Source organism: Dermacentor albipictus, chromosome 6, assembly GCF_038994185.2.
Source record: "Dermacentor albipictus isolate Rhodes 1998 colony chromosome 6, USDA_Dalb.pri_finalv2, whole genome shotgun sequence".
Classification (NCBI taxonomy): domain Eukaryota; kingdom Metazoa; phylum Arthropoda; class Arachnida; order Ixodida; family Ixodidae; genus Dermacentor; species Dermacentor albipictus.
Window position 1 is genome coordinate 61,579,598 of NC_091826.1, and position 17,143 is coordinate 61,596,740.

The window sequence follows — 17,143 nt, forward strand, 5'->3', positions numbered from 1 at the left end:
GGGCAGACATTTCCCCCCTAAGACTAGTGACTTTAACGACTGGCTGCGGCGTGTCCGCCGTTGAAGTTTCTGCCACTCTTTTTGCATTAGCACCCTCATCCGCCGATGGCGGCCTCTTAAGCTTCCCCCGATTCTCCACCTCCATAGCTGTGCTCTCGTTCTCGCGAGAAGCAGTCGCCTGTGCCGCTTTCAGTGGGGCCTGGACCACCGGCGTCTGTACCTTTTGTCCTTTGTCGCTTTTAAGCGCGCGTTCCATCTCTGCCATCCTGACTTCCATCTTTTTAATCGTCTCAGCCTGCTGCTGCACCTGCCTTTGTAGCTCCTTCTCTCGAGCAGTCTCACTCTGGGAGGCCACGTAGGGCCAGCTCACCTTTTTTCTCGTGGCACTGGGACTTCTTCCATGACTGGAACCCTGTTCTCCTTTGCCACGCTCGGGTCCGGGCAGTGGTGGGAAGGAAGTGGACCGGTCCCTGCTCTTGTTATCGTCTCTCGCACCGCTGGATGACCGCTTCCTGGGCCTCGAGCGCCGCTCCTCCTTGTCAGTTAGGCCGTTGTCCTCACTGCCCTGCTGCAGGCCCGTCAGCTGCTTACGGGCTAGACGAAACTTGCAGTTCCGGCTCCCCGTGTTGTGCGCCCCATGGCACACGATGCAGTCTGGAGTGCAGGTCAGCGGCTCTCCTTCCGGTGGTGCAGGATGATCCTTTCCGCAACGGCGACACAGATTAGTCTTCGGACGATAACAAACGTCCGCCCGATGTCCCACTCGTCTGCTGGCGCCTTGCTTCAGGAAGGCACCCACTTTTGACAAAATGCACCAGGCGTGACGAATGACGAAGTGACGGATGCAGTCTCGTTCCCAGGGAACAACGTGAGCGTTAAGTTATTGCGTGCTATTTAAAGTAACCTTGGATGAGAAGGTTATTGATAAAGCAGAGGTCGGCGCATTCGAGCAGCGGAGCGAAAATAGGTTTTCACACAGAATGATACATCATGCAGCTTTCAAACTTTTTTCGGCAGGAACAATTCTAAAAGGTGAAACTATAGAAGTCAGTCGCGTCCCTGTATCGTCCAGTCTAGCAGATAGGCGTAAAGATAGCGCATTTTCTGCATAAAGAACCCCGCCTCCTTAAAACTCTGCCGCATCAGCACCTCTGCATACGCGTAGTAGCCAAATTTGAAATAAAAGGGCTATGATGAGACATGCCGGAGTGCACAGCCAGAATTCAATATCATTGAAAACATTGCAGAAATCTAAAGAAAGAAGGAAAGCTCTCTATACCTGTCGCTTCATTGGAAATAACTTATTTCGTGGAGAAACTTCGTCATTTTTTTTCTAATCTAAAGCCCACAGCACTGTGTAGGCACGAAAGTGCGCGGAAGGACAAACTTTAATAAGGTGGCTTCTTGAGTAACTACCACTTACTTCCAGCACACGAGAAATCTTCGACTGTCTTCCTCCTCCTCCTCCTCCTCCTCCTCATATTATTATTATTATTATTATTATTATTATTATTATTATTATTATTATTATTATTATTATTATTATTATTATTATTATTGACCTAGAAGTCACACGTGTCGCACTACATAAGGGGGTGTTGACAAATAAAAATTTAGTGCCATTCCACTTTGAAGGTGGACGACCAGCGGAGCTGTACATAACAATAAATAAAATAAAATAAAAAAATATGATACTGCACAAGTATGCACTTTCTTATCTTTATTTGTATAGACGTTTTTCTCATGACCACAGTAATTATTGCTTTGTGGTCGCTATGATAGACAGCAAATTATTTTCTTACTAACAATTATTTTTAATAACTTTCGGCTTCCCGCATATTCACAGTGTTAAGTAAGAGTTTATTCTAACTGTCTATGGCAGCTTGTAAGGTATTGTTTCGTAAAAGACAAGGCCTACACTCAGGGATTTAAATGTCGACTGTGGTGCCCGTGCGGTGGGAAAAGAAAATGAAATAAAGCATGCCGGGAAGACTTACGGGCCTCGTAAAGTCATACTTAAAGAGCGAAACATTACGAAGCAAAATATTTAGGTGTGTGAGATAAGCTGAGCCTCGTATAGAGCCTCTAAAGAAGCGCGCATACAAAAACGAACGAACACGGTCTTGTGGGGATTGCGCAAACACCCCATTCTCTACCGCGACGTGAAAATCTGGTCGGTGTGCACTCAAAACTCGGAAACTTTCCTTCGGTGCTTCATGTCTTACTCACGCCGTTCTTGCGCAGCGCCGTTTCTTCATAAAAGTTCGCCCAAGGTAAACAAGTGGTGAGCGAGCGCGTGGACATCTATTGTGCCCGCTCCGTCGTCTTGTTTCCTTAACGGTAACTTTCACTCAGGCGACAACATATTTCACCTCGCACGGGGTTCACACTTAGCGTGAGCTAAATGCGGCCCTAAGGTGGCGGAGTCTTCGCCGTCGCTCTCAAGCCGGAAGAATTGGAGGCTCGTTATGAGCGTGGCCTTTTTTTCTCATATTCACGCAGCAAACGCCCGACAGTGGCCTTGAAGAGGGAGGAAGCTTGAAAGTGAAGAGCGTTCTTATACTTCCGCTGCAGTGAGAATGAATCCCAGAAGGCGAAGGGTTATGGTGAACGGGGCGTCATGCGCCTGCCGCGTTTTCCTTATTCAATGAATATACATTAAGGCGTCACTTCGGAAGAAACTTTGAGCAACATCCTGAGACGGGTGAATGGGTTTTCTTTTTTCTTTGTGTGTTTCTGTATTTCTTTTCCACAGCCAGCGGTGGCGTTTTCAGCGTTAGCGAAGACGCATTCCACTTCTACGTAAAAGTTTTTTTTCGTAGAATACTTTGCAGCGTTCATTCTAGCGAAGCGCTATATCCCGTTGGGTTTTAGCAGGCGGACTCCTCAGTCTGCTTAAAAGTCGCTCAGAAGTAACTTCTCGTGAGGAAGCATAAATTGGTCCTTGATGATTGAAAAGTATAAGGTGCTTGCAGGAACCAGTCAACAAAAGAGAGGGAAACAGCAGAGAAAGAAGAAAACAAGAAGTACAGCGAATGGGATGCTGACGTCATGTACAGTGCTCACGGAATGAAACGCGTCAATTTAGGGCTAACTAACGCCCATACTTTCGTTTCCACCGGCTACAGTTCGTGTCACATCGACGTAACTTTGGTGTGTACACTTAGAGCGGAGTCAGAGTCACCTTTAGTGACCAGATTCATAGCGACATGACATGGTACTCTCGAGTTCTCTGAACATATGCTGGGTTCTACCAAATACTCGCTGTCGCGTTTCATTCCGTGAGCACTGTACATGAGTCGACCGTCTAGCAACGCATGCAGTGTGAACGTTTTAGTTTACTTCAGTGGAAGTTGAGTGGATCGTTTAGCGTGATATACTTCGAAAGATTGGACGTGAAGATCGAGCTAGCTCTAACGAATTTCCTTTTTAAAGGTCCTAAGTAAACATTTCGTTGATGAGCACTAACTGAAAGTAAACTTACCGAGAAAAATAGCCGAGAGGTGATGTCATATTGTTCTACTGTACGCCAAGTTGCGAGTTTCTCTCAATTGCCCTGGAGGACGCATATCGTGATGTAAGGGCAATATGTGAAAACATCCCAAGGCTTAGATATTGTAGCACGTCTAAGGGTACACCTAACGATAAAAGTTATTCTTGAGGCAGCCATACCAGTACGTGCCTGAGCTTAACCTCCCGATAACGTAGTCCATATGTGCCAATCCTATGCTGCTTTCGCTTAACTTTATCGCCATCCACGTAGGCTGCTACGTTAGCCTTTACCGCTATTCGCCGTCACAGATAGTGCAGTGGATTTTTAACAACATTCCCTCTCGTGAACGAAGAAGGCAGAAATACCATCGAGATTTTCTGCCCATAATCTAATTACCCAAACTTAAGCACTCTACTTTTCACGGCGGGTAATCCCTCTGCCCGCACATCCACACAATCACCCACATTATATATATATATATATATATATATATATATATATATATATATATATATATATATATATATATATATATATACATATTGCACTGGATTTTCAAATCTCGACAATCCAGGCTTGAGTCTACTCTCGGGATGTCAATCTGAACGAATTGTTCAGTCAAATAATTATACACAATGCATATACGATGCAAACTGTCCCCACTGCGAATTGCGCGGCGCTAATAGTTCTCACGTTTTTTTCTTTTCGAACGCTTGACTATTCTTCGATATACGGACGAAACACAAGCTGCTCTAGGCTGCACACCACACTTCAACAAAATGAGTTCTCATTTGATTAGCATGAGTATCACTGCTCACATTTATCACATTCTGTTATCTTGACAAAACATGTATTTGTCGCCAAGATGCAGAGCCTAAAATCATCACATTGTCACAGCATACCATCGCATCCGTCGCATGCAAAAGAAAAAAAATGTGTGCAAAATTTTAAGAAGCATTTGCCCAGCAACTGACGTCTGAATGCATGAACATGTAGAAATCGTTATTCTTTTTGGGAGGTAGTCACTGCATCGATTTTGATAATTTTCCTAGAATACAAGTAAAGATGTTAAATCAAGTAATAATGCGATGTATAAGTGCAAGGTTTGTTAATTGCTTTCAATTTCTTCAAGATTACGAATAATAAAAAAGGTTAGGTTACAGTGTTTACAACACTAACTCAGTAATCAAGCGTGGCGTATATTCATTCGTTAAACCTTACGTATTAAGCCATCTGACGTTGACAACATTGATCTCTTCTATTTCGCTCTGAAATATACCCCGTATGTTGTGAGTAGGACTTTTGCAAAAGTGTCACAAACATTCTGACCATGGCTCGTATGCTGTATTTTCAATTTTTAGTTTTTTCATAGATGAGATTCTAGCACTTGAGGTTTAATATCAGATGCGGCTCCTTATGGTGCTGCCTTGCGGTTTCGTCAACTTCGCGTTTGTATTTTTTTAAAGCTTCGCCATTTTCGGCAATTTCAGGAGGTGATTTGAATTCCACAATTAGAATCCTCCTAGTTCGATTTTAACTTTCTCTCAAACGAAACACACAAAATATTCTTTGCGTCCTGCAATTGTCTAAAAGGAGCACGTCTGCGTTTAATATGTATTTGATAAAGATAATCGGAGCGGGTTCCCTAGATGAAGTGCACTATTAGGGCGTTGACTTTTCAAAGGTGTTAATAACTCCGAAATAGTGAACTATTCAAACGTTAAATAGCAAAGAGTTTCCCCAACGCAGCAAGAAGCTAAATGAATTGTGGAGAATTCATCAATGACGCTTGTCAATGCAAGCCAACAGCCGAACGCTTCGAGAAAGTTAATAACAATAATATATAAGATCACGTGTTTGAAGGCTTACATTCTGAAGCTAAAGAGATTTACAGCGCAAGAGACAGGAGTACAGAGAAGAAGGTCGAACGAGGCGCTGAAGGCCATCTTCATTCTGATCTTGTCTATAGTGTTGTTACGTTAGTTAGCTTCAGCATGTACACGCCGGCCCAAATGAGAACTATATTGGTGTATATTTGATGCCATTGGAGAGTTCAGATAGTGTGGTTTCTATTATAGTGCTATTTCCTAGGAAACAGAGTTGCGAACAAGCACATCTATTGTGGTAATACAATAAATCCGTTATAACAAAGATGAAGGGGGATCCACAATTACTTCGTTATATGCATTACTTTGTAATATATGCAATATATAATATACTGTACTTTGATCCTATTTTACGCAATTCGTTGTAAACAATATTTATACGTGCACTAGAGCCTCGTTATAACAAAGTTGAATCACGGGGGCGGTGTCAGTTTATTCGTTACATCCATTCCGCTTCAAGCTAAAAGAAAGAAATTCGAAACAAATTTTCCTGTAAATGTTAAGCTACTCAACTACGGAACGCTTACCCGGACAAAATTCGAGTGTGCTAGCATTGCATTGGGTCCTTATATTATACTGAGCGTCAATGAACTTGTGAGAATCCAGAGGTCTGTTCAGTTTATTTATTAGAGGCTTGAATGATTGCGACTCCCTATCAAAACGCTGGCTAAAGCCTTCCCTCTCATGAACTAAAAAGACAGCAGATACACACACACACACACACAAAATATATATATATATATATATATATATATATATATATATATATATATATATATATATATATATAATGCTGCCATGCCCAAGGCTACTTTCAAATTTGTTGTGTGGCTTTTGCGTGCACGTTTCTAAGTTGCTGCTTATAGGCCGGGGATGTCGGAAGTAACGCGGGGCCTCATTATGACCAGTTTTCCGAGCAGCTAAAGCAAATTACAGTATCTACTAAGTATTGGAAAAAAGTATTGTTATATGCCCTTTTGCTACACCGAGGTTTCACTATATACGTGGGTATACATATAAACTGATCGAGCTTATCTATGTTTTCCCTTTTGCTCCAACGACGCGAGCGCTGGCGCGTAAGCTGACCGCCATTTTTCTTTCCCTAGCCGACGTCCTTTCCCCCAGCCTCCGCAGAGGGAACACGGTGGCGGCAGGAGAGGGGTGTCCTTCCGCACCGCTGCACCACAGCGTGTACACCCTCGCAATTTTTTTGCGAAGCATATTACTAGAGCTCAACCCAGCTCCTCAGGCGCAGCGGTGTCGCCTTCAGTACCACGTGACACCGTGACGTCACGACAGAGGAGAAACGGGGCTCCAACACGCACCGTCGCTCGCGGCGTCGCCTTCAAAGCTGACCACGTGACACCGTGACGTCACAACAGAGGAGAAACGGGGCTCCAACTCGCGGCGTCGCTCGCGGCGTCGCGGCGGTATATAAGCAGCTGCGCTTGCCTCTGCTAGACACTCACGAGGTAAGATGCCTCCTGGAGACAGAGCTGCTCGTTGGAATGAGAAGCAAAGGTTGCGGCGTGCTACAGAGACTGTTTCTAGGTGGCTTTGCTACGGCGCAGCGACTACGCGCCCCGCATCGGGCGCGGTGAGCGTCGAGCAGCGCAGCGTTCGGCGCGACAACGAAATGTGCGCCTGAGCAAGCGCCGCACGCCTGAGCCGACGCCGACGACACCGGCTTTTCTGCGACACGAGCTCCTTAACGCTGTCGCGTTAAAATAAAGGCTAGTATGCTTCGCATCCTGGGCTTAACCTTAGCTAAGCCACAGCCATTTTTTTTTAACAATAACGCGCGAGCGTCGACCGCGTGGCACGTCAGTGGCCCTGCAGCGGTGAGGTGATGCCCTAAATCCTAACACCGCCACAGAATACATTCGAACTGGAATTCGCCTTGCACGACCGCACATACAGTTGGCAATACAGCCCTCACTGCTAGAAAGCCATTGACACGCCTTGCGGTCGACACTCGCATGTTATTGTTAAAAATTTGCAAGGGTATACGTATGCCACAGAGCTCTCACGCCACGTCGCGTGCGTCTCAAATGCGTCGATGTTTTAATTTTTAAGGGTAATATCATTCTGTGTCGCGATGCTCCACTTGATTTCGGCATGTATGTGTGATTTGTATGCTGTGTGCGGCCTCAGCGCTGAATTGTTGAAGGAGCAGAAGCCTTCGTCCGGTCCTGCGGTCTTGAACCCCTGCTTCTTTTCTGTTGTGAACAGGATAAATAAACTAATTCATTCATTCAAACAGAAAGCTCAAACATTCCGCTTTCGGGGAGAAGCTCGCCTTAATATCTGACTGCGCAGTAGCGTGCATCCTTTCCACTGACGCCTTTTTTCGGTTACGAAAGCACGACTGTCATCCACCACCGACCGGCACCACTTAACCGATCGAATTAGTCAAGGAATGCTATTCGCTTTGAAACGTGCCAGTCTCCATTCTTGTCAGCGCTCTGCGCTCTTCTTTAAAAGTAATCTGCATCTCATCTATGCACGTAAATCACTTCGCTGTCGCCACGTGTCATACTCACAGGCTGCATGCCGATGCGTACGTCTTGACAGGAAAATGACTGTCTTTTTGCTCCGATGTGCTTCATAGTAGCTGAACCTCCTTCTGGGTTTTTCCTGCATATTTACGCCTGAAAAAAAAATATCGTATTTGTTGCGGCTTAACTCCTATGAAAAGAGGAATGAAAACGCTCGTGAAAATTTGCGCACATCAGCACAAGCGTGACTTCTCGGTAGTCCCAACCGAAAACAGGTATCCCCCACTTCTGCTGACTCGATTGTTTCAAAATGCAGGCTCGAATAACTTCAGTGGGCGCCCACACAGTCTTCAGTACATAGCCTGTCATTCCGCAGAGAGCTGCACTCTGTCGCGCTAACAAAACGAAGATCACGCTGGCTGGTTTGGCGACATAGCCAATCGTAAGCAAGCGCAGCTACAATTTACGTCGCCGAACTTCGCTGTCTACCCACGATGGCGACGAAAGTTCCGGAAGCTGACTGCGTTTTTAAAAAAAACCCAGGGTTTATACGAACTGTGTTTTCGTAGACACCCAGCACGAGTATCTTTTTCACGCTTTCGTATGCACTGAAAGAGCTGCCGGAGAAAATTTGAAACTGTATCGCCTTCGACGCGTTCCGCACTACCCTGCTACTCCGCGCAGTCCGAATGCTCATCACGTTCGCTTATCTCAGCCTTTTCGCTTCGAAAGATAACTAGGTCTGCGTGCCTTACGGCTTTCACTACAAAGGGGAAGAAAAAAAGCAGTCAATAGGAAGGCTTGTGTCGTGCGAATTGGTCTGTTGCTTCCGGATATCAAAACAGTTGCTTAGGCAAGGTTATCTAGTTTTTTTTTGCTTTTATTCCTAGTTCTTTCAAGCCGACGGAGTATTCACAAAGTTGTACTATCGTTTCAGTACTGTTTGATTTTAAACATTCTTCAATTGAAGCGTTGAATGTTGGCTCGATATTATCGAGATAAGCCGAATGTTATATAATCGCACGCAGCACATTAGAAAGTCGTAGCAATAGAAATTTTCATGCAGCAGCTACTCATTATAGATTTCAGACATTAGCCAACGCAACATAGCTTCTTTTTTTTAGGCGTCGTTTGTTTACGACTGTCTACCGTGCTGTGCCGTGATGCAGCTGTGATTGCTGACTTCACTGGTCTCACTCTTTACTCCTAATTAGGAAGTCGAGGTATTCGTGAACTACAGCTGCAATCTGTATGTTCTTGTTATTTCGTTTTTCCGTAGCCAACAGTTTCCTCCTCATAAACAGTTCTTTACTTCCTTTTTTCATTTTTTCTGCGAATGAAAGCACTCTAAAGACGAGCCATTTGCAAAACTCGGTTTGGGTACCGTATTACGAAATCTGCACCCAGTGATTGGCGATCAACGTGGCAGTCTGCCGACTGTAGAGTCATCTCTTTAGAGCAAAACACAGCATGAAGTGTCGCTTTTGAACTCAAACTAAGATCTTGACAAACACTGCTAGCGCAGCCAGATAAACAAAATTAACAATTAGGACCTTTTTTATTCAGTTAGATTACCCTTGGAAGCACTTGCTTAGTGAGGGAATAGTGACAGAACGTTTCATCTTACGGCTCACAGGTGGCACGGGAGTCTGGTAATCTCCCGATGAATGGTACCCGGATGGCTCGGAACTAGTCAAATTTTTTTTAAATATCGTATGAACTCTAAAGTGTGCTTCATAGGTCGTTACTCAAGGCTCGACTGAGCGATGGGCAGTGCGCCTGGTCGTCTCCTTCCATCGAATTTACAGCTGACGCACCGTCATCTGAATGCCAGACCAACGCGACCAATTAAATAATTGCTCCCCGTACGCATGACAAGAAGGCGCACATCGAGCTGCGGAGGGGTTTAGTTTAATCAATTTTATGTCACTACGCTCACTAGAACACTAAAATCGCTTTACAATATGACTGTTTTGAATGGATTTAGTGGATTAATTACATTCAGCCTTAACTAAACCCGCTAAAATTGTGCTATAGCCATTTTGCGGCGCTAATCAGATATGACCTAGGAATCATGCTTCTTGTGTACGAAGGACCCAAAAAGAAGGTGTCTATTATGCCTGGCCGAAGGTACGTCCTGGAGATAACATCAACGTGGGGGTGATATGATGGCAATAGATGTGTGACTCGCTGTTTTCTTTTTTTTTCCAGGTTTTGTGGAATAAATTAAATAACACAAAATATGTTTAGTTCGGTTGTTCGGCACGTCGAAATGTCAGTTCTTCAAGGTGGCAGCTTTGTTACACCACGACACGGGAAAGAATTCTGGAACACGTCACCTCGTCACCCGTGAAAACGCTGTCGCTTATGAAGACTTTGCCATAGACAAGCTTTAATTTATCGCGAGGACTTTAGTCATGGCTAGAACGGACTGCCAAGCTATTTTTTTATTTCATCAGTGTTGCCTGTGAGTAGTCGTGAGACGCAGACATGCTGTGTCTTTTAGTTTAAAACAGTTGTTAGGTATGCCACGCTTCTTGTTGTAGTTGTACAACGTTGTACAATTAGGACGACGCAACGAGCTACGGAAAGAAAAATGATGGTTTAACGTTAAGGGATAAGAAAAGAGCAGATTAGGTGAGGGAACAAACGCGAGTTAATGACAACTTAGTTGAAATCAAGCAAAAGAAATGGGCATGGGCAGGACATGTAATGAGGAGGGAAGATAACCGATGGTCATAAGGGGTTACGGAATGGATTCCAAAGGAAAGGAAGCGTAGCAGGGGGAGGCGGAAAGTTAGGTGGGCGGATGAGATTAAAAAGTCTGTAGGGACGACATGGCCACAATTAGTACATGACAGGGGTAGTTGGAGAAATATGGGAGAGGCGTTTACCCTGCAGTGGGCGTAACCAGGCTGATGATGATGAAGATAATAATGAGGCCAAGTCTGCTGTCACGAGGCCACCCAAATCCGCGAATACTACTGGAGAATTGATAACTAAATCAGGTCTACCTTCGCAGAATTTATGCAGTACCATGTCCCTCCGAGACTCCGTTCGTCCGTCTGTCGTCTGTCTGTTGGTCCGTCCATCCGTCCGTTCGTCCATCTGTGCGTGCGTGCGCGTGCCTGAGACTACTAAGTTATTCTACGAACTTCATGTAGCTTCTTTTCTTGTGATGCGACTGCTCTTTCCTAACGTTGAAAGCATTCTTCAAGAATTTGCATCTTTGCTTCATCTGCTTTCGATAACGTAACACTTTGTCTTGTTCAGAAGGCCTACTTCCTAGTAACTGTCTCATTCCCTTTAGTTTCTGCTGTATTTATCTCTTTAACTTCAGATAGGTTTCTTTTGAGTAGTTCCGGTTCGTTAGGTCCAGCGCTGGTTTCTATACTGGCCGAGAGGCCTTGCGCAGTCTCTCTGCAGGAAGGCTGGCTCTACCCGCTCGCCCACCATCCCGCACGGGCTATAGCCCGCGTGGAAAGCTGGTCGTATGTCGCGGTGATGTAAGCAAATTCACAGCAGCTAGGCGCCGAATAATGACAGTGAGATTGCTGCATTCTGAGATAACATTCAACTTTTGTCGAAACCGTTTTCGCGGTTTCCGCAACATTTCATCAAACAAGGCGAAGCGCTCGGAGAACATATTACTTATTGCGTACTGAAACATCTAAATAAATTAATTATGGGATTTTACGTGCGAAAACCATGATCTGATTACGAGGCACGCCGAAGTCGGGGACTCCGGAAATTCGGACCACCTGGGGTTCTTTAACGGGCACATAAATCTAAGTGCACGGGTGTTTTCGCACTTCGCCCCCATTGAAATGCGGCTGCCATGGCCGGGATTCGATCCCGTGACCTCGTGCTTAGCAGTCCAATGTCATAGCCAGTAAGCAACGGTGGTGGGTGCGGAAACATCTGCTGACGTGCGAAAGCTGTAAGCAGATCTTTCTGTAATGCCGTTGCAAGAACATTCCAATTAAGAGCATAGGCAAACGAAACAATTAAGACAGATATATAAAAACCCTAGTGCTGCAACGCAAGGGTACACCATTGCACAATTCTGAGCGAGTACTCATAAGGAACGACTCCTGACTGTTAAAAAACACAGTATACATGACAAACGCACGAAAGGTAACCGAATGTCTCAGAAAACAATTTCTCGGCAAGTACGCGCGTCTTTCCGCTTCTCGGTTTAAGTCAGCTACTAATGAATGCGTACCTGACACCAAATCAGCATCTTTGCATTCGCAAGCGCAACATTTCAAGTACACTATGTGCAGCGTGCGCACAGTAACCACGAATATGTGCAAAACAGGCACTAGCGCAATCAGTTCATTGAAATGTGCACGAGTCCCGTGTTATCTAATGAGAGGTGCTCACATAAGTAGCTGCATTTGAATCTTCAGTGTTTTGTCGGTACAGAATGAGGGGCGCACTCTCGACAGTGGCCAATGTCTTTTCGGACAAATTCCATTTTCATGTGTTTGTGATGTTCGGTCGAAGTAGGATGAATGAAAACACTACGCACACACCTTCGCCAGCATCAAATATGCGCCTGAGTGTGACAGTAACCAAAATAGCAATGACAAAAATAAAAGAAAAATGAACTCTCTGCCATTCACGCGCTGCACATTAGCAACAAACGCGTGGTGCGAGGAGTTCTCTTTTTAACCCTTGCTTCCAGCTTATAAAAACAAAGCTGTCATGAATAGCGAAGCACAAATAAGAATAATCGTACATTGTCTCCTACCTTGGTGTGCTCAGTATACATGGGCAAAAAGAATGCTTCCTGTGAATCGAGCGGATCCACTTCCGTCGCATATTTTCTTCCTTCGGAAAAGAAATCACTCGGACCACTTTCTTTGTGGAGCAATTTCCGGGACGTACCGGCACACAACAACTGTTCGGAATTTTCGCATCGTCCTCGTCCGGTACATATTTCGCAAACTACCACAAAAACACAGAAACACCTGCCTTCTGCAATGACACAATTACGCGCGCTTCCAGCAGTGCCATTGTAGCAAGGCAAGCGAGTGCAAGGCTGCCATGCGGCGGCAGTACACCCATGGACAGCTGGCTCGTGACGTCAAATTCTTGTGCGCACGCGCAAAATTTGTCTAGAAGGTGTGGCTGGACGCGCAGTGCGAAAGCAAACGTTCATACTGGAGCGCTTCTGTTATCGTTGGACACGTCCTGCCATTTCCACGGCTCCCGTGCCGGACGGCGTCTGCTTAGCCTCAGCATAACTTTGTGGCTCATTCAAACTTTCGTTTCTTTTCCTGCAGCAAACGCGTGTTCTCGGTTGCGCCCAACTTAACATCCATCCATTCTCTCTTTCTCTCTCCTATCGCACCCATGAAACGCAGGAAGTCGCGGTTTCTTGCTCGCACGTGCTTTGAGCCACACAGTGTCCTACAATAATTACTGGGGACAACTCTTCTGCTGCAGGCGCTCAGCCACCATGGTAATGATTGGTTATACACGGATTTCTCCGATCTTCGGGCTTGTGCATTCAGATATTCTTGTCGCTTTGTTTAGTACGCCTTGTCTGACCTCGTTGTCGTAAATTTCAGAGTAATGTTTACTTTTCTGAGTGCAGAAATTTCTGCAAACACTCGCAGTAGCTACTAATTGCAGCGGTTCCGCCTGTGAGGGTTAGCGAAACACGCCAGTAATCTTAGCGTGCTAGCTAGGCCGCGAAAAATTCATAAGGGCGTTCTATACCACTTGTTGATGCAAGCGTCAGTGGCGTAATGGTTTCAATATCGGGCTTTTGTGCTGTATGTCCTGTGTTCTAATCCTACCGTCGAGCAATAATCCTAATAATGTGTGTTTATTACACAGCCAGTACCTCGTAGAAATTGACGAGTTTACAAATTAGCGAAACAGTTTAAATCCAGGACGATGCAGTTTGGGTAAATCCATGTACTACCAATTATTCCCGTGCTGGCACACAGTATCAGGGTCAATCCATATGGGTATCGAAACTGCGGCGCAACAAACGGTCCAGAACCAATCGTCACCGACATGAGCAACGAGTGGTTATGGGAGCAGCGATTGAAGCGCGACTACGCCAGGAGGGAAGAAACAATGGGAACGAAAAACCGGTTTTTAATTAAAACAAAACACAGTTTGATTTCATTCAACGAACACAAAGTTCCTAATCATTGATACGCGCGTTTGGTGAGGGAAGAAAAGACAGCTCCTTCTTACTTTATCCTAAACAATAAATACATCTTTTTCAGCATCCGGCAGAACAGGGTTCAATCGCACCGCTATCAACTCCGGTAAAATGCAGGGCTCGAAGTGTGTTTCTGCGCACCTCCATCCCCGCGTTTTTACCACAATTGATAGGCGCTCGTAAAGTTCACCTGCTACTACCCGCCCCTCTTACCGGTTTTGTTGTTTTGCTCGTCAACGGTTGTCTAAAATTTTGGTGGCGCTGTGTCTGCGAGTTGCGTGCCATCGCTCTTCTACTTGTTCAGTCAAAAGTAATAGGTTACGAACACCAGGTAATTGTTTGCATTAGCTGCCTTCGTGCGGCAGTGCTGGCCAACGGGTTTGGCGTCCGAGGATGCTGTCCAGCATTCAACACCCAAAGGTTTCTTCGGCCTGCGAAGAAATGTTTTGTGGATGGGGGCGATTTCAGCACCTGTGCGACCGACAGTGTGCTGCATCGTTCTGCACGCTAAAAGCTTAATTGCGCGGCATTCGAATATAGAGCTCTAACGGCCGGGCCAGGAATACGTTTTCGCGCATTTATCAACACAAAATGACGTCACTTCGGTTTCTACGGTTGTGGCGTTGCAATATTTCTTTGTTCCGCCAGAAGTGCTCCCACCTCACGCAGATGGCGACAAGCGCCATGATCCGCGGATGAACCGCCATGTTTTGAACCCATGGGCTTCTATGGATGCTTCGCTATACCAGGTTTATTTACCTTGGCTGAACCGCCCCACTCGCAGTTCCCGTAGACACTAGCGCCACAGTCCCCGCTACTCACTGTATTAAACTCTATGCTCTGAGCGTATGGCTGGTAGCGCAGCAGTTAGTCAAGCAACTGATATGGAAGTATCGCTAATTTGCGATGATCGCGTCCAAAGATGGCTGGTCACTGCCACGTGATTCACCCGCTTGAGTAGAAAAGAGCGTCCTACAAGAACTACTAGAGGGAGCTGTGGCACTCCAATCGTTATGTCACCAGGGGGAAAGATATTTAGTACACTCTAAGAAAAATCCCGGGGAAAACGGGAGTAACTGCGCCGTTAGTCCTCAAAGGACTAACTGCATGAATGTGCGTGCCGTGTGCAAATTTCGGAGAGTAAGTGTTTGGTCCCTGCTCGGAAAGAGAGCAATGGGAGGACGAACGGCAACAGTTACTCCCCAGGCACTTCGCTGTTTTCGTCCGTGTCATGGAGCGATGTGGCGAAATCGGTATTGTCTATAAATCGTGAATTGTTCGAAGTTCGTGCATTGTCTATTGAACTACATGCAAAGCAGCACCTTGCCTCTTCGTGAGAAAAATACGCGAAACTTAAAACTGGAATGTGAAGAGGCATGCCCTTCGTGCGCACCCCGTAAGTGAGCGATAAACATTAAACGCGCAAGTCATTGATAGACGGCTAAATTTTCTTGGTCAATAGTACCTAAGTTCCTTCCGTTCCAAGGAGGTTGCGAACTGAAGCGATGTGTATATAGCTCAAACGGCACACGCTAAGCGACAGAGAAATTGCCCTTCTCTGTCGTCTTCGGTGCCCCGTTTGAGCTCGCTACACGTATACATGGCGTAGGGCCTCAGTTTAAATCACCCTGAGGGTACTCGGGCTGATTTCTTTTTGCAGTCGCTTATAGTTGCAAGTACACTCAACGTTAGACTCTCACTGCATAGCTTGCACAAATACGGAGTCACTTTTATATTGCCGCACTTGTGTTCCCATGCTTAAGCTTGTCTAAATATTCCGTCTTTTCAACCAAGCGGCGTGGTGATACAAGTATTCAGTGGAAAACCGAACTGTCAGGAAACGAACCGCCAAGTAAACTTCTTGCATGAACCCCCACAAGCATAAGCGCGAAGAAAAACTTGAAGAAACAACTAAATCAGGTAACGCATTAACAAGTGTGACTTGCATGTATGAACAAATTACAGGATGGGAAGTATCGCGAAAAAAGAAGAAACGAGACAGTATCTGCCGCACATAAAGATGTACTAAGCCCAGCCCACCTTCGCTAACAGGCCTAAAAATATTGTCTCGCCTCATGGGCTCAAAAGTTGAAGACCATACGAAGGTTGCAAAGATACGGTGAAAGCGTTGGATGTATAGCCTAGCACAATGGATAACTTGCAATACATAGAGAATTTTTGTTGCCAAGAACATATTGCAGGCTTCGGCTTTCCCAAAAATAGAAAGTCGTTGTGGAACGAATGTCTGGGCGTAACTTTGCAGTACCGAAACCCGTTCTTTCCAATAGTTTGCGCTTAATTTGTATGCGTCTAGCGGCACGCCAAGATACTTTGGCGGGACATCAGTCCACTTAACGCCTGCAAACTGTTCTGGTGTATAGCACCATGAGCCAAACCATAAGCCTAAACTTTTTGAGGAGTTCATCCGCGCTCCTGATACGCTGCCAAATTCTTCTATTTTCGATACTACTTTTTGAACACTGGACTTATCCGTGCAGCAGAACGCTAGATCGTCTGCGTAAGCTAAGACTTTAACTTCATTACCCAGTATATTGAAGCCATGGATGTTACTCGACTGAATTACGCTTAAGCATAGCGGTTCCAGGTAAAGGGCGAATAGAAGTGGGGACATCGGACATCCTTGTTTTACTGATGAGCAAATATAAATGGGTTCGGAGAGTTGGCCATTAATAACTAAACGAGTAGTACAACAGGTGTAGCAAAGCCTAACGCCTTTAAGCACAATGGAGCCAACATTGACATGCTCCAAAAGAGAAAATAAATAGGAGTGGCTGACACGATCAAAAGCTTTAGCAAGGTCTACCTGGAGCATTGCAAGCTGCTCAGTGGAACCATAACAGTATTGAAGAAGGGTACGGGCGATATGTATGTTGGTTTGAATTGATCGGCCCCTGATTCCACACGTCTGATGGGAGCCAATTAGAATTGACATCGCAAATTGCAATCTATTAGATAGAACTTTCGCAAAAATTTTGTAATCCACGTTTGACAATGTGATTGGTCGATAGCCTTCAACAGAACGCAGTTGCTCTTTATCTGAACTTTTGGGAATTAAAAC

General features: G+C 45.4%; 1 protein-coding gene across 5 annotated transcripts in view; it reads right to left on the minus strand.

The window, feature by feature from the left end:
• The window catches only part of LOC135896588 (uncharacterized), a 483,964-nt gene that overhangs the window by 323,600 nt on the left and 143,221 nt on the right, over nt 1-17,143 (minus strand). The window contains exons 1-2 of one of the 5 annotated variants that reach the window (XR_010562753.2): nt 12,634-12,956; nt 7,923-8,030 (exon numbers count right to left, since the gene is read on the minus strand). Coding sequence is in view for 3 of the 5 variants with exons in the window: in XM_065425048.2 (XP_065281120.2) it covers nt 7,923-8,030; nt 10,892-10,985 (202 nt within the window). In the remaining 2 variants the exon portion in view is untranslated. Of the gene's footprint in view, nt 1-7,922; nt 8,031-10,891; nt 11,144-12,633; nt 12,958-17,143 lie in introns of those variants that run through there. The other 4 variants (XR_010562754.2, XM_065425049.2, XM_065425048.2 and 1 more) reach the window with 4 other exon arrangements.